This window comes from Salvelinus alpinus, chromosome 1, assembly GCF_045679555.1.
Source record: "Salvelinus alpinus chromosome 1, SLU_Salpinus.1, whole genome shotgun sequence".
Lineage (NCBI taxonomy): Eukaryota > Metazoa > Chordata > Actinopteri > Salmoniformes > Salmonidae > Salvelinus > Salvelinus alpinus.
The window spans coordinates 54,108,162-54,132,314 of NC_092086.1; the positions used below are offsets into that span (position 1 = coordinate 54,108,162).

Here is a 24,153-nt window from a genome sequence, read left to right on the forward strand (position 1 = left end):
ACTTCCTGATGTGCCGCCCTCAGGTAGTAAGGGTAGGTAACAACACATCCGCCATGCTGATCCTCAACACATGGGCCCCTCAGGGGTGCATGCTCAGTCCCCTCCTGTACTCCCTGTTCACTCATGACTGCATGGCCAGGCACGACTCCAATACCATCATTAAGTTTGCCGATGACACAACAATGGTAGGCCTGATCACCAACAACAACGAGACAGCTTATAGGGAGGAGGTCAGAGACCTGGCCGTGTGGTGCCATGACAACAACCCTCTCCCTCAACGTGATCAAGACAAAGGAGATGATTGTAGACTACAGGAAAAGGAGGACTGAGCACGCCCCTATTCACGTCGACGGGGGTGTAGTGGATCAGGTTGAGAGCTTCAAGTTCTTTGATGTCCACATCACCAACAAACTAACATGGTCCAAGCACACCAAGACAGTCGTGATGAGGGCACGACAAAACCTATTCCCCCTCAGGAGACTGAAAAGATTTGGCATGGGTCCTCAGATCCTCAAAAGGTTCTACAGCTGCACCATCGAGAGCATCCTGACAGGTTACATCACTGCCTGGTATGGATGGCCCAGTACATCACTGGGGCCAAGCTTCCTGCCATCCAGGACCTCTATACCAGGTGGTATCAGAGGATGGCCCTAAAAAATTGTCAAAGACTTCAGCCACCCTAGTCATAGACTGTTCTCTCTGCTACCGCATGGCAAGCGGTAACGGAGCGCCAAGTCTAGGTCCAAGAGGCTTCTAAACAGCTTCTAACCCCAAGCTATAAGACTCCTGAACGTCTAATCAAATGGTTACCCAGACTATTTGCATGCCTCCCTCTCCTCTTTTACACTGATGCTACTCTGTTATTATCTATGCATAGCCACTTTAATAACTCTACCTACATGTACATATTACATCAATTACCTCGACTAACCGGTGCCCCCGCACATTGATTCGGTACCGGTACCCCCTGTATGTAGCCTCACTATTGTTATTTTACTGCTGCTCTTAAATTCGTTTTTTTAAGGTATTTTTTACACTGCATTGTTGGTTAGGGCTTGTAGGCAAGCATTTCACTGTAAGGTCTACACCTGCTGTATTCAGCACATGTAACAAATGTAATTTGTCTCCCCTTGTTTTCTCTCTAAAAGACACCAACACCTAAACATAATAAGGAACGAACAACTTGTGCTTTTAATAAAATATTGAATTGTCAAAAGTTCCAAAACATTTACAGAATTTCAAAAGCATGTTATATGCAGTAGTAGTACATAAAGATATACCGTTTAAAAAAGGTATTTTCCACAAAACAATACATACTTTTTAAAGAATGTCCCTGAAAAATTGTAACGGGAAATGCCAAGTTTTTCTTTGACACCAACTTAAACACAGTGAGTGCAGGTGAACACAGGTAAACTGTCTCCAGGTACATGTCACATGTTGACACTGAGGTCCCACGGTATATCCTCATTTTCCTCCTGGCCATCAGGGTGAAATTGGCTCCAGGGAATGTCATTCACCTGACAAAGAAATAAAAAGGACATTGATTGCAGATATGAGATTTTATTTAGATTTCATTAATGCTTGCGGTCAACAACACTGAGTTATGCAGAATACACAATTACATATAATCAGTTACAGTAAGTCATAAAGTATACTACTAAAGTTATTATTACGTAAAGTTAACACCAGTGACTGTCCAGTAAAGTTGCCAATAATTTAAACTGCACTGGCAATTTTTATAAATACTACAATGGCCAAAATACATACAAACTAAGCATCCCGTGTGGGTAGAAAACAATTAAAAGAATACAATGGTAATCTAATGTGTGGAATAATTGCTGTAAGAGAACAGTGTGGTACCTTTATGAGTCCTTCCAGATCCTCATCTTGTAGGACATCATCTCGCTCCACCCTGCATTCAACTACAACTTTCCCATTACCTGGAAGATATACATTTTTTGGTGATTACATTTTGTATTCCCTTATGGCAGAGGATATCCCTGCCCATGCCTCTACACCTGGAAAACATTAAAACATGCCGAGCTGATATCTTCAAAATGATTCCAATGATTAGTTCACTTAAGAGTTCAGGGCCTCGTTTCCCAGAGCCGTCGTAGCGTTAAGATCATTGTTAGAACCATCTTACGATGTATATTTAGTGGCCAATCTGTTTCCCAGAGCCTTTGTTAATAAAGATCTATAACAACCTTTGCACATCTACGAGTCATCCAGACCACTCGTAGAAGAATAGACAAAGTGCATCGTTAGATGTTTTTTGCCCTTCCGCGTCACTTTATTCACAGAAGATCTCTGCTGAACATAGAATCAAGATGTTAAGGCTAGATATCTGTCAGACTGTGACCACCAATAACTTCAGAATGAAGTTAACTACAAATACAAAGTTGCCAAAGTATTTGCAATTGTTACAAACAAGTGAAAGAAAAAACGACGCTTGAAATGAAAACCGAGATGACTGCATTAAAAGATAAATAGGCTTCATGGGCCTATATATTGAAATCATAGAGTTTTATTTTGCCACTAGGCTACGTATTGAAAATGTTGCCTCAATATGCGTCATGAACGACAAGATGTGCGCAATGATGTGCCCAATCAACCGTATGGGAATACACTCAAGTGGTGGCGGGAGCTTGGACTGTCGTTTCCGCGTCTCCCCAATTTAAATGAAGCTTTACTCACCCAGAACCAGCAGCAAAACCTTCTCGAAAGCGTCAACCGCTGCTTTGTCCCTGGCCCATCTCTGGAGCTTTCCTCTTTTGAGCAGGACAACGTCTGGACCTATGGCCCAAAACCATAGAGAGGAGTTTTAGTGAAAGAAATGCAGATCGTTTTCTAGCATGTGTTGACAGACTAGAGCTTTCACTTTCGCTGCACAAGAAGAACTAGTTATTTCATTACAAAGACACAAATCGTATCTTTTGCCCTCAATGTGGATCAGGAATGCTCTGTTCTGAGAATAACACAGACGTTTTGGAAAGACAATTAGAGATCAACACCTTTAAGTCAACAAGCCCTGAGTTGGGCAAAGGTATGTGTAAATTCTTGTGTATATTCTGTCAATATATTCTGTTTATTTTAAGGCCCTGTCACCACCATTTCACCAGGACCAATTCCTGTACTTCACAAATAAAAGGTGATTCTCATTCTGAAACACAACTTTCTCATAGAAACTGTGGCTGTTCTGCGGAATCTCACCGGTGCCCTCTACGGTCTCTTCAGTCACTCCGACGCCTCGGCAGCTAAGGCCATGCTGTGGGAAGGTGACATCCATGATGCAGCCGTACTTCAGGGTAATCTCCTGAGGGTCACCAGTTGTGGTGGACAACATGCCGGCATCGTCACAGTTGGAGATGTCCTTCAGCTGTCCAGAGAAAGGAAGGATTCTTTACATATTGTTGCTGTCTGATGAAAACCTTGTAACTACATTTTTGGCAATTGTTATTATTATTATTATTATTTTAAAAAACGTTTAACATTTATTGAAAGCAGTAACTCCCCTCAATGTACTTTTGACTTAAGGACCAAGAAAATATAGCTTCTGAAGTTTCATAATTGTATGTTCTTTAATAGGAAAATGTACATTTTTTCAAATTTTCTGAAAAGATTGTTTTGGATATATGAGCTTTTCATCATACAAGGACTGTAAACGACATGGTCCATATTCTATACAGCAGAAATGGATTGACGTCAAAAGTTGGGACCGAAGAAGATGTGTTACTTTAAAGTCTAACAACCTATCATCTGCTTGTGCTGTCAATCTTTTAAATGTCTTCATACATCCTTTAAGTCATTGGTCACACAAAGCTAACTAGCTAGCGATTTCACAATGGCTACACCCACCAAAACAAACAAATATTGTATCTGTTGTATCATACTGTAACATAGTACTGGAACATAAAGAGACACATCTGGGGGCACATCTGGGGGCACATCTTGCTACTCCTTACTGTAACAATGTGGGTGCTCCATCCATTAAAACCCAGGTAGTGATTGGCCAAGTCCTGACACTTGCTATGGCTCAGTGGCTTAGAGTTGTGAAAGAAGTTTGGGTACCGCTTTGTGCTCAGCTTTACCTGGAGAACAGACAGAGAATGTACAATCAGTTCTAAATGTCAATCATTACAATGGTTATGACTTCATGGTGAACAGTGTTTAGGGCAGAAAGTGAAGCAGAGCAGACCACCAGCAAGAGGCTGGTCTACAAGTCATCATGGAGTGGTGAGACATTGCCATCTACTGGTCAAGGTCTGGTATTAGTTATTGGTCAAGTGTTACTGTGAAGGTTCACAACAGCTGTGAGAAAAAGACTACTCTTGGGGCCTTGAAGTTGTTTTAACCTTGCTGTGTTCCGGTCGAATTGGATAGATTTACAAGTTCTCTCTGAAAAATGTAGTTCATTTAATCTGATTGTCATAAGGTTCCATGACTTTGTCCACACAGGGCATCTGAACACACCAAATAGATTTTTATGATGTTCATTAAATTTTGGGTGTTTCATTTAACTTTGTACACCTGTGGTGTTTCTGGTCAAAAATGACCGGTCATTAGAAAATAATGGGTGAGACTACAATTAGTGTATAAAATTGGAGTTCAGAGACATGTCCATTCATCAGATGGACACACTTGCTCTCCCAGACCCCCACATGTATGAGCACACACACACACACACACACACCTCACTCCCCTTCTTGGTTTCCATGGCAACCCCCACCGGAACCTTTCCCCAATAGAATCTTTCCCCCACGGGAACTACACCTGTTGGCATTCTCACAAACAATCGCATTGTTTAAATAATATATAGAACTTTTCTCGCAGTTCTGGTATATAAAGCTTTTTTGAGGCCTTGCTCACAATTCATTCTGTGGCAGCACAATGACCAAACAATATACTGTATGTGAGGCTCTTGATCATATCATATCTTTGATCATGACAGTGGTGAGGAGGAGAGAGTCCTTGTTAAACTTTGACAAAAAGTAGTCTGTGATAAATAGCACAACATGTTTCATCTGAGTACTTGTTATAGTCAAAATAATCCATACATTATGCTTTTTTTACTCAAAAACTGGTTGTATGAGCTCAGGTCAATGAGGCCTTCAGGCCATAAATAGCAAATAGAAGTTCAAAACTTGTAATGTTCACAAGAACTTAAGTTGATAAAAAGATATAACACAACATTAGGTGATTTATAAATCCATAACAATACATATATTATCTTCAGCTATAATGGGGAAGTCTTTTGGACCGGGAAGACAGAATTAATTAACATGAAACGAACACAACAGAATGGGAAAAAGTGATTGATTAAAAATATCTTATGAAATAATACAATCAATTTGGAGAGTATTTTGATCTCTTTGGAATTGCTGTTTGTAAATAGATATGAGAACTTCGAGCACTAAATTATACAATAGAGTACCACCGTATGAGTCATAATACCCATAAAACCTAGCGGTCAACAAGGAATGGATCCAGATGTTTTTCCACCATTCATTTTTCCCATAGGTGATTTTAGAAACACTTCTAATAAGGGCTGTGTTTCATGTAGACTTACCCTGGCGAGACGATTTGATAACCATGTAAATCTCTAGGACAGGGTGACTTTTATCAATATATTTGCCTGTATTTAACCCCCAAAAATGAAATGCAAATTAGCAGCTAATGTGGCTATCATAAAGAACCACAAATGATCTGGACGAGACTGATGAAACAAGGCAAAGGTAAGAATCTCTGAATTAACTATCTAATGTTAGCTAAATGTAGTAATGAATAAAGTTTTTGTGCAAGTTTGAAATTGACACAATTCCTGTTAGCATAGGTGTCAGCTAGAGATGATGTGCAGGAGCTTGCAGGGATTTGTAGTTTTGCATGTCTACTTTGACGCTAATTAGCATTTTCGAATCTGAGAGTAAATAGCGCCTAATATATTGATAAGTCACCTTGTCCGAGAGAGATTTACATGGTTATCAAAACCTCACACCAGGGTAAGCCTACAAGAAACAAAGCCCTTATTTTAAGTGTTTCTAAAATCACCCATGGGAAAATTAATGGTAGAAAATCCATTGGAACAATTTTCCTGTTTGACCGCTAGGTTTTATGGGTATTATGACACCTCCACCGTGGGGCTCTATAGTCTACAACATTTGCGTAAGTTTCTCTCTCTGAATGTTCCCTTACCTTCAAAGGAGAGCTCTGGAAAAAGCCTCTTCCATGTGTGGCTCTCTGTGCTTTAGATGCCTGGGCTGCGGAGAAGTACTTGACTAGGGCATAGAACCCTGGCTCGACCCCGGCAGCATTGGGACACACCTTTACCAGATACAGCGGTCCAAATTTACAGAATATGTTCCAGATGGATTCCTTTAAAATAATACAGTACATAATTTCAATTCATGGCAGTGAACATCACGTATTAGCCTACTTTACAGAGGCTGGCGGGTAGGAGCGCTGGGCAAGTAACCGAAAGGTTGCTGGATCGAATCCCCGAGCTGACAAGGTAGAAATCTGTCGTTCTGCCCCTGAACAAAGCAGTTAACCGACTGATCCCCGGGCGCCGATGACCTGATGTCGATTAAGACACCCCCGCACCTCTCTGATTCAGGGGGGTTGGGTTAAATACGGAAGACATTTCAGTTGTACAACTGACTATGTATACCCCTTTCTACCTTGCTCTCCTATCAAATATTTCGTATCAAAGTTGCATTAGTGTTCTACAAGTAAAATGTAGATGTGTCCAAAACAAAGTCTTATAAAAGGCCTATACTATTAGATTGCTTTCATAAAAACTCACTATTTTTTCTGGCGATTATCAAACGTCATTAATTATACTAGATAATTAGTGTATTAATCACATAGCTAACAACTGTATAATTCATCAACGACACTTACGTAAATAAACGCGTCTGAGAATGTGGATTGAATATTCCAGACAAACAGTGTTTTGTTATTTTCAATGGGTACCCTGAACTCTATTACGTCCACCTCGACCTCCATTGCAGTAGTGAATTCTGGCTAGAGAAACATTATTACTGTAGGCTACTACTCTGCTCCGCCAACAGTGTTGCACGAAATGGTTTCAATGTTGCAGGTTGGTATTATTGTCCTCCTAGTAAGGTATTTTCTGGAGGATAGTATGAATCAATTTATCGCAGAAACTTTGATATGACGTTTACGTTGACTTCCGCACAAGAGCCTCTGAATTCCCCGCGCTGAAAACGTCATTCGTTACGCAGTAGAGTTTCTTCTTCTTCTATGGTATTATGGAGGTCCACAAACACACGTTAGAGATGCATGCCGCCACTTACTGTATGGGGTGAAAACTTGGGAACTTTAATGCAGTAAAAGAATGGCTGAAAAAAACATACTCATATCATTCCCACACGTTTTTACTAAAACAAACATCAACGTACTACTTTCAGTCAGTTTCAAATGTCTACTCAGATCCCCAAACACAAGCTCTGGGGCTTGAGAGGGAGGAGTATCTTCCGACAGTATTCCCTGCAATGTTTCAGCCGTGAAGTTCTGAAGATCCAATAACCTTTTTGCCGCTTTCACAATGATATCCAGTTTCTTCTATGTTTTATTAGTTTGTCCTGTACAATTAATCACCTGCACAATGAATGCAAAAAAATCCACCTCCTTCACCATTAGTATTTCAGCATCTTTTATCTGATGATCGACATCAACAGGCTGCTTGCTTGTCATCCACTGCCAAAGCTTCATCATCGCTACTCTCTCCTTCAACAATTTCCCTGTCTCCACATAGGAGACCTGCTTGACAGCCCTGAGCATCACTACTTTGACCTCATTCACCCTAACACGGCACTCAGGGAACTCTGGAAAATGCTTCCCATCACAATTGCAGCATTGTGCATCCTCCGACTCTTCAACACTTATATTCCATCTGCAAATACTTGACACGTGGCCAAACTTTTACATGCATGACATTGCAGTGACTTTTGTACATACACTCGCACTGCATATCTCATATATCACAGCTTTACGTGGGTCAGGAGAGACTCTTCATCGAACAGACAGGTTTTCCTCCTTCTTTCCATTCACAACAAAGGTTAAGCGACGTGCCCCAACTATTCCCGGCATGTTGTCCCTATACCATGAAGCCTCGATATCCAGCGAGATGACACCTTTCTTCGGTGCCCTACCCTGAAAATCACAACTCTCCACTTCGTACATTGACAGTTTGTAGAGCCACAGAGATTTCTCCTTCTGCTCTTTCGATGCCCATGAAATCACCATCATACTGCTCCTGGTCACTCTGACTGACTCCACCTTCCTCAATTTGTCCTTCACCATCTTCGTAATCGCAAAGGTCTCCCAAATTAACATCCTTATTCATGAATGGTACACCAACCAGAAACTGCTGTTCATTTCCAGCTTTAGCTCTTTTAGCTCAATTCTTTTTAATTACCGTGGTTCAGTCATTCTTACCAACTTTACTCGCGCCAACAGAATCAAACACTGTGTCAGCTTCCGCCGTTGCACGACTTGCCACCACCGGGCCAGATTCAAGTTTGTCCATCCACCTTCCATATTCCTCTTCTCCGGAAACCATCATCCTTCTCGTCCTCTCGTTGTATCTATCTAGCGTCTCCATTCCATCCAATATTGTCCTCACTTGGCAAAACCAACAAGATAGTCCGACCACCGAACAGTTGAGATGGCTGTAAATGTCAATGACAAACAACAGTTTACTAATTGAAGAATTTGAGAAAGCTCTGACTTTACTCCTACAGTAGATTTTCTGTTAACAACACGACCAATGAGCTCGAGCACGGGGCAGTGCTTACAGTTCTGTAACCAATGAAATTGCAAGTGCTGGGACACACCTTCATCTGGTTAAAGTTGGTTGAGGCCACCAAAGGGTTTGAAGTCACCCATGATTGAAGACCTGAGAAAAGTAAAATAATCAAATCGTTTTACCTCACCATTGAAGTCCCTTCACTATAACCATTTTCAGAGAGGTTGGTAGGATAATTGTCTTTTGGCAATCAAGGTAAAATGTTCCTGAGGTAAAAAATGGAATATTACCATCACATTCTATTTCCCGTCCCCTGGCTTTACAATTGGACTTGCTTGTGCTTTGCAGGGGAGCCTCACAAATCTGTGGTACACCACTGGTCATGGCATTGTCATTAATGATGAATGATAAGTTATAACACAGCTACAAGTACTGAAGGTAAGTCCATAGATTGAGATATGGTGGGAGTTGATGTGGGGTGGCGTGGTGCTTTTGTAAATCTAAGATGCTGGTACGTCTAAGACTCTCAACTCACATTCATATAACATTAAAATGTTCATTATACTTCATGGATGGAACTTGTTAGTCATGATGTACCGATGCTATCCCTCTGACATCATCAGCGCCGCAAAATCCATTGCCAAAACCTGAAAGCGAGCTTCACGTCCACTGTGTGTCACGAATGTTGAATATAATTCAATTTGAACTTACTCTGACGATTGTCCATGGGGTTGGTTTATATATAGCGTGGAATTTGAGACAAAATATCTGAAGGAACATATCAATAAACAGGTCAGCTGCATACCCTCTTCCTCTGTCAAAAATAAAAGTCTGGAACAAGTTATGGCGCACTTGCAGGACTTTTGTTTTGACATGAGGTGTTTGACATGTTACATGCTGACCACACCGCTCGCGTCGCGTGCGCGAGCATTGCAAAATAAATGTACACTTACCTGTTATTCAATTGTTGCACCCACACTGCTCACGCTCGCCAACGAGCATCTGCGTTGCCAAGCCCTAAAATAGAAGTCAATTCTATTTGTGACGTTGAACACGGTGCAAGTCCTGCCTCTCCCATCTCCTCATTGGTTTATAGAAGCAGATACCCACGTGCAATCGCCTCATTGGTTATACCCACGTGGGTGATTGAAAGATGAACTGAGGTCGGTCGGTCGTCGTGGCAATACTATGAAAGTTAGATGCCAATCGCCATATAAAGTCCAAAGAAGAAAAAGCCTGGAAGGAGGAGAGATGACTGGAAACAATTTGGTTGACTGTTTTATGTGTGGATTAATTGTCAGAGTAGAGGTCCTTGTGAATTTTAGGTAAAATAACAACTCAACATTTATATCCCAAATTAGCTAGGAACAGCAAGCTAGCTAAATGGGACAAATTAGCTAGCAACTGCAAGCTAGCTAGCTAAATTGCCATAAATGTTTAATGCTTTTCGACCTATCCCCAAATTAAGATAATTGGTTCAGAGTTTGTCTTGATATTTCAACCTGCGTGTCGTGATCGCGTTTGGTGTGGGAGGGACAAAATCAATTTGCGCACGATGGCGCACGCGCGCGTCCAGTCTGGGCATGGTGTTAGGCACCTGCAGCAGACCCACGTTTGGAAAGTCTGTTTACTAATATGTTCCTTCGGGTATCTTTTCTCAAATTCCGAGGTATATAACAACCAACCCTATGGACAATCAGTAGACAAAGTTCAAATTGAGTTTTATTCAACATTCGCAACAGACAGTGGATATTCATGTTTTTGGCAATACAAATGTACTTAACTATGGGCTGGATTCAATCCGTATCGCTGAAGAACCGTGTAACATTTTTAACCTGTTTGGGGTGCAGCCCGACACCGGTACACTTATGACAACATCCAGCTCAAGTGCAGGGCGCGAAATTCAAAAGCTATTTTTAAAAAATATTTAACTTTCACACATTAACAAGTCCAAGACACCAGATGAAAGATAAACTTCTTGTGAATCAAACCAACATGTCCGATTTTTAAAATGTTTTACAGGGAAGACAAAATATGTAAATCTATTAGCTAACCACGTTAGCAAATGACACCACTTTTCTAACTCCATCAGTTTCTTACTCCATCAGGTGCTATCACAAATTCGACCAAATAAAGATATAAATAGCCACTAACCAAGAAACAAATTCATCAGATGACAGTCTGATAACATATTTATTGTATAGCATATTCGAAAAATGTGCATATTTCAGGTATAAATCATATTTTACATTTCAGCTACACTCAGAAAGTGCACCGAAAGCAGCCATAATATTTACAGACACCAACGTCAAATAGCTAATTACTCATCATAAAACATTTCCGAAAAATATATAGTTTGCAGCAATTGAAAGATAGGCAACTTGTGATTCCAAACAATATTTCCGATTTATAAAATGTTTTACAGCGAAAACAAAATGTATCGCTATATTAGCGTAGCCACAATAGAGAGACACATTTGGGCGCCCACGACCCGTTCACATGCACGACAGATATATGAAATAGCATCATAAAATGAGTCTTACTTTGGCTGATCTTTCATCAGAAGGTTGAAGAAGGTGTCCTCTGTCCAGATGAGTCGTTGTTTCGATTCAGAATGGCAAATTTCCCTCTTCAATTAGCATTGGCACGAGCCGAGTGGCATAAATTTCTCCAACGTAAACACAGTCAGAGGACGGAACACGGCAAAACTCCCGAATAAAGTTTCAATAATCTGATTAAACTATATTGAAAAAACATACATTACGATGATATGGTCACATGTATCAAAAAAAAATAGAGCCGGAGATGTTAGCCGTTCGTTACGAAGGCAAAACAGAAGTCAATCCCACTTCCTTCAGAGTACCGGAAGTGGACGCTCACGTCAAAGAAATAGGTTTTTTTCCACCACAGGACAAGATGAGCACAAAAATTTCTTCTCTGACATCCTCTTTACACCAATAGGAAGGCGTATAGAGTGTCAGCAGACTCCTAAGTGTCAAGACCATGTATAGGCATCAAGTTGAAAAGAGCATCGATTTCTGACATTTCACTTCCTGGTCAGGAAAAGTGCTGCAGAAGGACTTCTGTTTCACTCAGAGAAATAATTCCAACTCTTTTAGAAACTAGAAAGTGTTTTCTATCCAAAAAGAATAATAATATTCATATTGTACGAGCAAGATTTGAGTAGGAGGCCGTTTGAAATGGGCACGATTTCACTGGCTACTCAACACTTTGCCTTGCAGCCATAAGAAGTTTTAAGGTAATTTCCGATTGAGCCGACATATGCAGTGTTTGCAGTGAATGCAGTCTCCGCGAACGCAGGAACATTGCCTTTACATTTCAATGGAGCGTCTGCGATAAGGTTTGAATCCAGCCCTAAGTTGTCCAAGGGACACCGTAGGAATGTTGGGGCTAGGAACTTGAAAAAATTTTTGATTTGAAAGATAATAATTAGTAGCCAAGAGATCATGTGCTGCAGAGAACAACAGCTTTATTGAAAAAAACGAATCACTATTAGTTTCAAACAATATGATTAAGGAATGAAAATACTTAAAGGAAATTACTCTAAAATATATTATCCAAAAGCTTGGAGCTCTACAAGTTCCCATTTCACCCCTAAATATTAATGTATGCATAAACAGTAGCACCACCATGAATCATATATCTAAATAAGGCATTTAATAACCTTTTCTATAAATGTACTAATCAATGGTAGCTCAGAGTAATAGATTCAATACAGAAAGTGCTGTTGTTGAATTCAGAGAACAAAATGCAAATGCCTGTGAACCCCTGGAGTCAGGCTCTACCAGATCCAAAATAAATCTACTCTAGACTAAAAAGCATGTTTAATGGAGAATCTCAATTGAAAATGCTCTTCAGTGCAGGGCAAGGCCTAATCTGTATCTGGGAAACCGGACCCTGGAGACAGGCTCTTGCTGGCTGCCTCTCCAGCCCACGTCTACAGAGTGCAGTTGGCCTCCAGTGACTTCCTGCACTTGGCGACGGTCAGGTAGGTCTCGACCTCGGGGGGAAAAAAAGAAGAATGGGTTATAGTTGACACATTTTAATGTGAGTGTTCTAGGTCACTAGACCTTTCTCGGGAACAGTCTTGATCAATGAACAATAACAGTAATAATATATGGGTTAAAGACCCAAAGATACTGTTGGAATCAGCTAAACTTTGATCAGTGAGATAGTAAATGAATGATAGGAAATGAAAGAAACTGGGTCATGTCAGAAGTGAATGGTTCTCTGAAGAAAAACCAATGGACATCTGTGGATTAGATGAGGGGTTGAGGTCAGGAGGGGAGGACAGATTCTCTAAAGGCAGTAATAAAGGTTTGTTATCCTGTTACCCTCTTTATTAGCTTCCTGTGGACCAATAAACTGTAAGGCTTGAAGAAGGAGGAGTGTTTTAAGTAGGATGTATATGACTGTGGAGTGAGAAATGTTTTGCTTGATTACAGCTGTGGTAAGAACCTCTGGGAAGAATTAAACTTGGTTAAAGCTTCTCTAGTGTCCGTGAGTTATTTACTCTGAAAAAAAATAACCTAACAATACTTTGCAATAGTGGACACAGAAAAACAACACACTGTAGAAAATACAGGAAGGCACATGAAATTGAAGGCAACATGGTTTCGCACCTTGTGCATGTCCTTCTTGAAGCAGGCCAACAACTCGTAGTTCCTCCTGACGTTTCCGTCGCCCCCCAGGTTCTGGTAGTAGTTCCCGTAGGGGGGCAGCTGCTGAGAGTCATTGTCATCCAGGCTCAGTACGCCATCCTGGCTCCCCTGTGGGAGACAGAGAGAGATGCATGGTGGGGTGGATGTGTGCATATCAATATTCGTTTATTGGGCCTTTCTGAAAGCACACATAGCAAAGGACACATGCATAAATGTCCTTGAATGGGCCGACATTCAGTTATTGAATGTGGTGTCACTGATATAGTCACTATTAGTGATGATAGATGAGGTCAGTTACCCCATCACAGTGTAACAGAAAGATCTGCTGAGAAGAGGCATACGTGGTCCTACACTATGCTTTCTAACTAGGAAAGCATAGAGGTCTTTCCCTTTCATGTCACTGTAAATCCCAATGTGCTGTCATTACTCCAAACTTTTTAGGAAACCCGTTGCACTTAATATACAGAATCTGACTGCAGTTACTTAAAGTGATTTTATAGTCATTACTCAAACCTATAGAGTCACCCTGTGAAGTGTCTGTGAAGTTACCCATGACTGTATATGTTAGTGACAGAGACATGGTTGTTGTCATTCATTTTCAGTCCTGTGGCCTTCAAGTGAATTCCTAGGCAAATATTATCATTATAATTCAACTCTTTATAACAATACATTACTTATCTCATAAGACCTTATTTTGAGGTGTAGCTTTACCCTAATACAGTGGCCTGAAACTCATAGTTTACAGGCCACATCAGGCCTGCAAGTCGGGTTTGCAAAATTCTGGTAACTTATTAATCTTTGTGAAAATGTTGAAAAATGTATGTTATATATCTTTGTGTAGCATAAGATGAATCAATCACTCCATGTTCTGTACATGCAAAAACACAGATTGTTAAAAACAATTCCAAAAATATCTACCTGCAGTAGAACATGCTGGGTAAAAAGTTAATTTGTTATAACTTAAAAAAATTGCATTGATGTGACTTCTCATTTAGTTTTGAGCCATTACCACAAAAACATTTTAAGCAATAAGGACTTTTCATTGACTTTGAGTTCAACTTACTAGAAGTATTTGAGTTAAAAATGCCTTGGGGTTTACAGTGCACAAAGTGTGACACCACAAATGGTCATTGTTCTCCCTCCTTTCTTTACCGTGATGAGCAGGTTGATGCCCACTTTGAGGTCGCTGAGCTTCTCAGAGATCTGGTTGGAGTTTCTGACTATGAGGCTGTTGGAGATGGTTAAGGTCTGGCTAGGGTACTCCCAGGATTCAATCAGACGGTAAGAGATGTGGAGCAGCTTCAGGACCTGTGTGTGAAGATGCAGAGAAACCACAGATTATTGGAAAATGAAGTTGTATTGTACAGCTTGAGATGCCCTATTTACATGATTGAGTGAAATACTTTTGGGGCTGGTTTCCTGTACAGAAAAGCACAAAACTGAGAATGTAGACGTAGACAAACCACCGATTAGAGAGTGATGGTTTTACTTGCAATGATTGTGATATGTGGTTGTTTTACCTACCTTAGTTGAAGGCACTGAGGTATAGCAACCCCGGCCAAACCCTAACCAAGCTGGGACAATTGTGTGCCGCCCTATGGGACTAACAATCACAGCCGTTTGTAATACAGTCTGGAATCGAACCAGGGTCTGCAGTGACGCCTCTGGCACTGAGATGTAGTGCCTTAGACTGCTGCGCCACTCGAGAGCCATGCATGATGCTGCCTCTGCTTGTCATTGTAAATGAGAATTTGTTCTTAACTGACTTGCCTAGTTAAATAAAGGTTAAAAACAATTAAAATAAAAAAATATATAAATTGGAGTTTACATAATTGGTGGTCTGCTTGCCCAATAACTAATGACTAAGTTCTATTGATTGTTCAAATTGAGATGCCCTGTTATTTATTTTGGAATCATGCATCATGGAGGAGTTCATATTTAAGGTGAATAGCAGAGTGGAACGGTCACGATTTTACACTTGATATGGTTTTAAAGGGCATAACATGCGTAATTGTCTCAGCCAGGTTACTTACTGAACTCTTCTGAGTCTCGTGCTTGTCGATTGGGCTCACGATGGAGTCGGAGTTACAGAAGTCCAGCAGGAATATCTTGTTCAGCTGTCTGCGTTCATCAGGCAACAGGGTAACTTCCTGCACAAAATCACAAAGAAGGGAGGGAGATTTTTTAGCCACAAGGGTTGTGTGAAGAGGATACTGTCTACAAGAAGAAGAACAATCATTGATACACTATTTGATATGTCAAAAGAAGATTCAAAAGCTGTCTTACAAAGTCATTGAACATTTTCTGAGCCATTAGGTGGAGATGTTGCACCCGGTTGACCGCGATGTTGAAGAGCCGTTGGTTTTCCATCGCTGCCCCTTGACTCAGAAAACAACTGACCAGTAAGACTGGCAACAGCAGAAACACTAAAAGAGAGATTAAATAAAACAAGAAATGTATAAAACGAGTAAGTCGAATTATGTTGAGATACATTAGTAAGATATTTTCAGCCTTTGTACACCAATAGCCTAGCGGTTAAGAGCGTTGGGTCAGTAACTGAAAGGTTACTGGTTTCAATCCCTGAGCTGACTAGGTGAAAAATCTGATGTGCCCTTGAGCAAGGCACTTAACCCCAATTGCTCATGTAAGTCGCTCTGGATAAGAGTGACTCAAATGTAAATGTTATGGATCACATAGTTAGGTTGTTAAAGCAAGTGGTTCTGTGTCAGAAGATTATAACCTCATAGCAGTAGAATACTTGTTCACTTTTCTCTGCCGTGTTGGCCCCTGCCTCAGTGATTAAATGTGTAAGTTACATTGTACTAAATGGTACACTGACTTCCCACGGAAAAAAATAAATAGACAGAAAAAGCAGGCTTACCTTGTCCCATTTTCACTCGTAATTGCCAAGGATGGTTACTTAACTTGAAAGTGCCGTGGTCGGTTGAGTATGTTGCCGTTTGTTTCGGACCACTGTTTTTATAGATGAGGAATCCATGTTTTAATGTATCAACGGGAGAAAACACGAGATTTTCATCCATTTACCACCTTTCACTGATAGGACCTGTTTTTGTATGTGATTGTGGAACAATCACTATAATGCGTCAAATCAATCATACATTTTCCCATGAGTTTGGGAAGAGGGAAGGTGTCCTAAAAAACAACTTACTTGATGACTGAACGAATTAGGGTCAAAACACATACAACACAAACCTCTGTTGTCTAGGACATAGTGAACGGACACAAGTTACACACACACAACACTGGTTATTCTGCCATTCCGCTGTGGTTCTGTAGATAACAGGCAGTATGACAAGAAATGTATTATATTGCTTCTTTATTAGCACCAATATTTCATTGTTTAATGTCAAATTGAATGCCCTATGGCATTAACACTTAGTCAAAGTCCTCAAAGTAGACACACAGAGAAGGACTCGAGACGCACATGTTAGAATGTATCGTTTTTTTGTTTCAATTCAGACAGGGTCTTGTTACCATTGACACACACGACATAAAGAGTCACTTGATCAATACCCGTCTGTGAAACACCCAATCCTTTTTCTTTTTGTGTGAGAGCCTTTGTTATACCTGACGAATCGAAACACTGTCAATAAGCCTAGTAAAAGTATCTATTGGAGCAAGTGTCTAGGCCCTACTTCATTCGTTGATTGATTGATTGATTTCGGGGGGAAAAATCTATATGCTGTTAAAAAAGTACACATCTCAGAGGATAACACATGAATGCTTTCAGCCTAGCAGCATGTGTGCTCGACGACACAATGTTACCAGCCCAAAGCCTACACTCTGTTTGTGCCGCACCACCTTGCTGTATTGTTTACGATACACATGTAGGTGTAAGGTGTCACGACACCTATAAAGGTTACCTGGTCAATAGTCATGACAGTAATGAGATCATGTCAGTGTGGCGTATGGGGGGAGTAGACTGTTCCGGTGTGAACATGTTCAACCTAAGTTGTAGGTCCATATTCAGCGTTCAGGACACGGAGACGTGCTGAATGTCAGGCTAGGCCCAGCGCTGTCCTAATCCTTTCCTGGCGAAAACAGAAATCGATCTGCTAACCCGCATCACGTTAGAAGGGCGGCAGCAAGTGCATTTACTGACCTCGTTACCTTGTTGAATATGTGGTAGCTGGCTTTCAAAAGGGCACTATTACAATGGTTCGTTTCGGCCACACTCTCTGATTGGATGTAGGGATGACTTGTTTTGAGAGTACAGCAGATCAAAAATACTGTATGTACAGCAGGTGGTCGATAAAGATTTTGTTCCATCGACCAACATCTCATCATCTGGGCCCATTGTAGGATACGTATTGTCTGTAGCAAAATGTCAGAAATCACTCAAACAGTTCAGTTGTTGTTTATGTTTAGTCATATACTGCGTCAGTGGTTCCTAAACTTATCTTTCCTTGTTACCCTTATTGACCCTTGTGGAAAATCCAAATGAATTTCACATGTGAAGTGTTTCAAAAACACATGTTTTCATGGGATCACGTGACCTCATGTGAAGTTAATGGGATACCACGTGACAACATGTAAAGCAACAGGTGATAACATGAAACTGCACATGTGAGGACATGTTGTCACATGTGAAGTGTTCCAAAAACACGTTATTTATTTTCCACATGTGAAATCAAGTGTTCTTTCTGCGTGGGGAGTCTCACCAACTCTCTCCGTATGCTATCTTACTCAATCGACTGTATGGCCTCGCACCCATTTATGTTTTAGCATGTTTCAACCGATCTGGATTAGCCAATTTACAAATGAACTGAAAATTATCCTTGAACATTATTATCACGCTACAGACGAAAGATCCTCTACATTACAGAACATTTCCTGCGTAGGTATTGGGCGACACTGTTTTGAGCAATACACACATGAATAATGTAAGTCTATAACACAACATGTAGGGAGGTATTACACTCTACAGCTGCATCGGGGCTCCCTTGGCTTAACTTGCCAAATCCTTTGAACACGTGTGTCATGACTGAGTGTGTGAGGTTCATGTTAAATGAGTGTGTGCCCCTTTAAGAGCGCACACGATTTATGGGAGAGGTAACTTGGAGGAAGACAGAGACCATCAAATGTAAGAGTATAGGACAGAATGTAAATAAACGAGCCCAGGGTTTACTAAGAACAGCTACACAGAGTGGAGTATGTCTACGTACAGCTGCATGTGCTTATGGGGTTGCCACATATAACCGTTGTGATGGGGTTGCAACTCACTCCAACTCTGCCTGGGCCTCTGTGCCACATCACACTGACCTTATAGGTAGGAAGTGTAATGGCGTACTATAATACCTCTCCGGTGAAATGAAATTACGTTGAACCAACGTGGACAAGACGTTGTTTTGGCGTCTGTGCCCAGTGGGTTGTCTTGTTACACTTACCTAGATATAGTGCTTGGATTTACATCAAGGGGATAGACGTGAGCTACCTCTACACTGTTTTAAGGAATGAAACTGCAGCTAGGTGCCAGTGGGTGATTATATCACTCAGTTCAGCCTCAGCTGCTCAATTCCAATGAAATGGCAAATGGCATCTCCCCAAGGCGAGGTACACGACCCTCCACCACTCTGTGTCAAACAAGCCTGTGAGACCCAGACGCAATCAAAGATGATATGCACATCCAAAACTTGAACCTGAAACCCTGACAATGACTTGGAGCGGAAAAGTCCATGGCCCCCATAGCAAACACCAATGCTTCCCCACCCTCCCATCCCCTGGCAAAGAGTGACCGTCCCTGGCCCCTGGAGTCTCGCAGTGTTTGGTCCCAGGCCAAGATGTCTTCATGCCTTCTATGCTATTCAGTCCCCTGTGCCAGAGACTATAGCAGGAGCTACATGAAGGAATAGCAAAAGCAATGGTCAACATTTGAGATTTGTCCTAATGGAAAATTGTGCAACATTTTCCCTTTCTTTAGATCTTGCCGTTCACAGATTGTATCTTCCTCCCTTGACCATTCATGTGGACATTTTGTCAAATCCATTGCGCAGAATACTGTTTTAACTTGCAGTGGCTCAATATATTGTTATTTCTACAAGGTGTGTTGAGTGTGTGTCAGGAGAGAAGTGTCTCTGAGAGCGTTATCACCAAGTTAACCTGTCAGAGGTGTCTTCAGTTTGACAGGACTTGCAGTTCTATCATTGGCCCCCAGGTGGCAATTGATTCAACTTTATGAGAGGGAGAGAGAAAGAGAGATGATAAGTGCATGGTCAGAGGGGCAAGGTTTTACCTTGCGAATACTCTTATGTAAATCAAATGTCAGCTCCTGATATTGATTCGCAGTTTCTGTTCTTGACATGTTACAGTTGTGCAGTATTTGGATACACGTCAAAAATCTCATTCCAAAATGATGGGCATTAATATGGAGTTGGTCCCCACTTTGCTCCTACAACAGCCTCCACTCTTCTGGAAAGGCTTTCCATTTTTGATGTTGGAACATTGCTTCGGGGACTTGCTTCCATTCAGCCACAAGAGCATTAGTGAGGTTGGGAACTGATGTTGGGCGATTAGGCTTGGCTCGCCGTCGGCATTCCAATTAATCCCAAAGTTTTTCGATGGTGTTGAGGACAGGTGTCTGTACAGGCCAGTCAAGTTCTTTCACACCTATCTCGACAAACCCTTTCTGTAAAGACCTTGCTTTGTGCACAGGGGCATTGTCATGCTGAAACAGGAAAGGGCCTTCCACAAACTGTTGTCACAAAGTTGGAAGCACAGAATCATCTAGAATGTCATTGTAGCGTTAAGATTTCCCTTCATTGAAACTAAGGGGCCTAGCCTGAACCATGAAAAACAGCCCCAGACCATTATTCCTCCTCCACCAAACTTTACAGATGGCACTATGCATTGGGGCAGGTAGTATTCTCCAAACCCAGATTAGTCCGGCGGACTGCCAGATGGTGAAGCATGATTCATCATTCCATAGAACGTGTTTCCACCGCTCCAGAGTCCCAATGGCGGCTAGCTTTGCACCATTCCAGCTAACGCTTGGCAGCTAACACTCATGGTGATTTCAGGCTTGTGTGTGGCTGCTCGGGCATGGAAATCCATTTCATGAAGCTCCCGATGAACAGTTATTGTGCTGACGTTGCTTTCAGAGGCAGTTTGGAACTGGGTAGTGAGTGTTACAACCGAGGACAGATGATATTTATGCGCTATGCGCTTCAGCACTCGGCGGTCCCGTTCTGTGAACTTGTGTGGCCTAATTTTGATTCTTCAAAACCACCAGGACTTCCATCACCACTGTCCGTCTTGAACTTTGATTAAGATCTTTCAGCAGAATAGAATATGAGGATGTGATACTATAGAATCCCCTATCGACATCCAGACACAGAGCTCTGAGGAGCAGCAAGACAAGCAGTGGGTCATTTCAAATGACAAGATCTATATAGACACTCCGGTCAGAGAATGTGCTTACGCTGCTCTGTGCTCACTATCACCCTCGGCATCTTACGAGAGGATACCGTTCAGGGGCGTATTTAAGTGTGGGAAGACTACCAGGCTTCGGTATTTGCTGGCACGTGTCCAATGTCTTCCAGAGTGTTCTGCAGGGTCCTGTAAACGTGCTGTGACACCCAGCGACGTCTCCTGTCCCCATACTCTGTTATCCGATCAATCAACATGTTGCTTATGGTTGGTTGGTTGATGGAAAGGGACGTCATCACGACCGGGCTTGCGGGGCATTAGCCCTGAATGATTCTGGGTCAACCCTGAATCTTTTGCGCTGCTGCTGCTGAAAACTAATATATACACTGAATGCGTCGCTTAGTTCATAGAACCATGGTTATGTGAAACTCCCAAAGTCATCCAACCGTTATGATTAAATGTAAAGCAATTGCCGTGTGTGGTCAACTAGATGGTCATTTGTTAGCTAAGTTTGGCTGAGTGCTCATGATCATTCATCGAGCGAACTGAAAGCAATGCAGATCTTCTCTACACACACAATTAGGCCTATATAGCCTACCCGATGAGCTTCCCTAATGTTTTCCTGAACTTTCCAGTACTTTTCTGATGCATTTTAGTCACACAGCCTACTGACCACAATCCATTGGATTAATACTAAGTGTTGATTATTTTGCCTTGGGTAGAGCACAGAGCATGGAAGAACCAAATATCAGTGGGAAGTGGGTGCTGGAAGTGCTGCAGATACATTTAAATAAATGTGCCTAATTATATAATTACTCCTGTTTGTACAGAAATAAATGAAATCATTGAAAATACCACACCAGAGAGCATAATTTAGCCACAGATGATCAATAGCTTCTTTAAAAAATTTTTTTGCTGTTGATTGTGTTTTGTCACATCATCAGCGCATGTAAGCCTATTGTCGGGAAGCCGGCAACTGGGCAGCCCACGGGAAATATCAAACAGCTGATTGTTGAGTCGTGGCTGTCAATGTGACTGTCAATGAACAGAAGGCAGCAGTTAAAAGGCCTTTCGCAATATTTCAAAACACAATTGCGGGGGAAAAAACTGTGTGGAGGAGTGAGTGCCACTGGAAAGTTGGTGGACCATAATTGTAAGATCTGTGTCTCTATTCTTTTCATTGGCCTATATGCTATTGGTTGCATTTAAGACATGGTCGTTTGTTTTGTTGATCTCAGTATGACAGTGTCAGAGTGGCCTGTCAGTTTGATCATTTGTGTGGTATTTAAAACAATCTTGTAATGTCTCCAGTCATGTAGAATTATGTAGAATTATTTAGAATTGCATGAAATTATTTTTTAGAAAAGGCAATTTTTCTCGAACCCGCAAATACAATGATATGCATGCAAGGGCTGAGCCCCGAATGTTATGAAACTCTGGTGACGCCCCTGTTAGTGGAGCTGGGAGTAAGTCAGTCACGCGGTAGAGTAGGTAGCTAGCTAGCTAATCACCCATGCATTTCCTTAGCAGCTAATGGGGATTGGGAAAGGACAACGGGTGAACAGCAAAGCAGCGGGCGGAGTTCAGTGTCATTCCACGTTAATGAATGGTTATGTTTCCCTCACCACGCCACGGGGCGCGTTTTTTCTAATGCATTCTATGAATAGGAAAGGGGGGCGTGAAGAGGCGGCAGAGACTCTATTACATGTCTCTATAACATGCACCCTCACCCACCCATCTGCCCACCTTCTCCTGAAAGTGCAAAGTGAATGTAAGAGGGCTGTTTCGTGTCCCTTTGTAGATGTGACTCCAATAACTATTTTAGTCAACTATCAAGTATCTCTCTTATTAACATTTGAGACTGTTACTTCCGCTCCTGCTGCTCCTGGTGTCAAAAAATATATATAACATGACAATTTGTGGTTGATGTTGGAATGAGGAAAATGGCGGCTGGTGTTAGTTGTCTATCAACAAACAACACTTTTTTTTGCCATCCAATGTCACTTCTGGAAGGGTTTCATCTCCTCCCGGTGGACCATACACACGCAAAGCTGCCACAAATAGGCCTAGGCTATACAGAGATGATTAATGAGATTAACGTAAGAGTGAGTTGTTACTTGTGTTATCTTACGATAAAACATTTTGCGTGAACCTTTTGAAGTAGCTTACATTTTTTTTGTCACATTTGTAACATCTGTCCCCTACACTAGAATAAGTGGTGACTCGAGAAAACCTGGAGAGTAATGGGTTCATATTTGCGCCTTTGTTAAGTTTGGGGATTCTTGGGAGGAACCTTTTAATGGTTCAATGTAGCAGCGGGTTCCTGGAGGAAACCTGGAGTGGGACAGTGGCTTAGTAGGGCCACCCTTTAGAATAAATGTCATTACTGTTCATCTGTTCTGTTGTATTGTCATCACATGTTAAGGTTGAACACTGACCGTTTTGTAGCTTCAATGAGTTCCTCTATAGCCTATGCAAATTCCAAAGTTGGAATAGTTACCACTTTATTACTGTATATAATCATCAATGTTAATATTATTAATATTATATTAGAATATGTAATATGCATAAATATTCAAGGGACATTTAAATGTGCACTGTACAAAGTTAATATGATGAACAGGAATGACATTTACACTAACGGGTGACGAAAAATAACTATCTGAAAGCCATGCCTCAAATAAGCCACGCCTCCAATCTGATAGGCTGTCACCTCTACAATAAATTATTAAAAAGGTAAAGAATTGTACCCCTCCCATCACTAAAAGGCTCCGGTTTGAACCTTTAGAGATGGGTTCTTTTAAGACCCTTTAGAAATCTCTAGGAACCTTTTTCAACTGGAAAGCACTAGCTGGTTGACTTCTGACCCTGATTGCCATTGGAGATCTAGGCATACCCTCTCACCCCTCCTCACTAATATCTCTCTCTCTCTCTCTCTCTCTCTCTCTCTCTCTCTCTCTCTCTCTCTCTCTCTCTCTCTTTCTCTCTCTCTCTCTCCTAGTTTTCTTCCCCCTGGTCTGCCCCCCCCCCCAGTCTTCCGTCAAAACACCCATCTCCTCTCATGTTGTGACTCTCAGGAAGCCGCTCGGACTCTTGTTCGGAAGAGATTCCACGTGTTGACAGGACAAGCCCTGCCGGTGCTTCTCGTCTCACTACATTCTGCAAAATCCATGCCACTCCAAGGCCATGCTATTTACTTTATGTTCGTATTCTTGTCTTTTGTCATTCCTTATTCATGTCACTTGCCCGTTTTATTCTGTACATACCACTAATATATCTTGAAACTAAACCTTGTCCTAAGTGAGCTTAAGGAAA

The 24,153-nt window shown here is 41.5% G+C and overlaps 2 protein-coding genes across 2 annotated transcripts; both read right to left on the reverse strand.

Annotated features, from left to right (window-relative positions):
• Window positions 1–1,168: 1,168 nt before the first annotated feature.
• On the reverse strand, window positions 1,169–7,238 carry rdm1 (RAD52 motif containing 1). Its single transcript, XM_071409602.1, has 7 exons — window positions 6,901–7,238; window positions 6,193–6,372; window positions 3,966–4,091; window positions 3,214–3,379; window positions 2,698–2,796; window positions 1,861–1,940; window positions 1,169–1,517 (listed from the first exon to the last, which is right to left on the reverse strand). The coding sequence occupies exons 1-7, from the start codon at window positions 7,003–7,005 to the stop codon at window positions 1,431–1,433; spliced, it is 843 nt and encodes a 280-aa protein (XP_071265703.1). The 5' UTR covers window positions 7,006–7,238; the 3' UTR covers window positions 1,169–1,430.
• A 5,005-nt stretch (window positions 7,239–12,243) lies between these two features.
• Window positions 12,244–16,419, reverse strand: gh1 (growth hormone 1). The gene is made up of 6 exons (XM_071409615.1): window positions 16,334–16,419; window positions 15,739–15,878; window positions 15,486–15,602; window positions 14,605–14,760; window positions 13,414–13,560; window positions 12,244–12,791 (listed from the first exon to the last, which is right to left on the reverse strand). The coding sequence occupies exons 1-6, from the start codon at window positions 16,341–16,343 to the stop codon at window positions 12,729–12,731; spliced, it is 633 nt and encodes a 210-aa protein (XP_071265716.1). The 5' UTR covers window positions 16,344–16,419; the 3' UTR covers window positions 12,244–12,728.
• Between the last annotated feature and the right edge of the window lie 7,734 nt (window positions 16,420–24,153).

Bases quoted from the DNA above. Each gene is read 5' to 3' on its own strand.
- gh1 (XM_071409615.1), bottom strand. The intron at 13,561-14,604 runs GTAAAGAAAGGA...TGTCTCCCACAG, and splicing joins GCATCAACCTGCTCATCACG to GGGAGCCAGGATGGCGTACT. The intron at 12,792-13,413 runs GTGCGAAACCAT...TTTCCCCCCGAG, and splicing joins TCAAGAAGGACATGCACAAG to GTCGAGACCTACCTGACCGT.
- rdm1 (XM_071409602.1), bottom strand. From the start codon at position 7,005: ATGGAGGTCGAGGTGGACGTAATAGAGTTCAGGGTACCCATTGAAAAT. The intron at 3,380-3,965 runs GTAAGGAGTAGC...TTCTCTGGACAG, and splicing joins GGAGCACCCACATTGTTACA to CTGAAGGACATCTCCAACTG. The intron at 1,941-2,697 runs GTGAGTAAAGCT...TATATCTTCCAG, and splicing joins GGTTTTGCTGCTGGTTCTGG to GTAATGGGAAAGTTGTAGTT.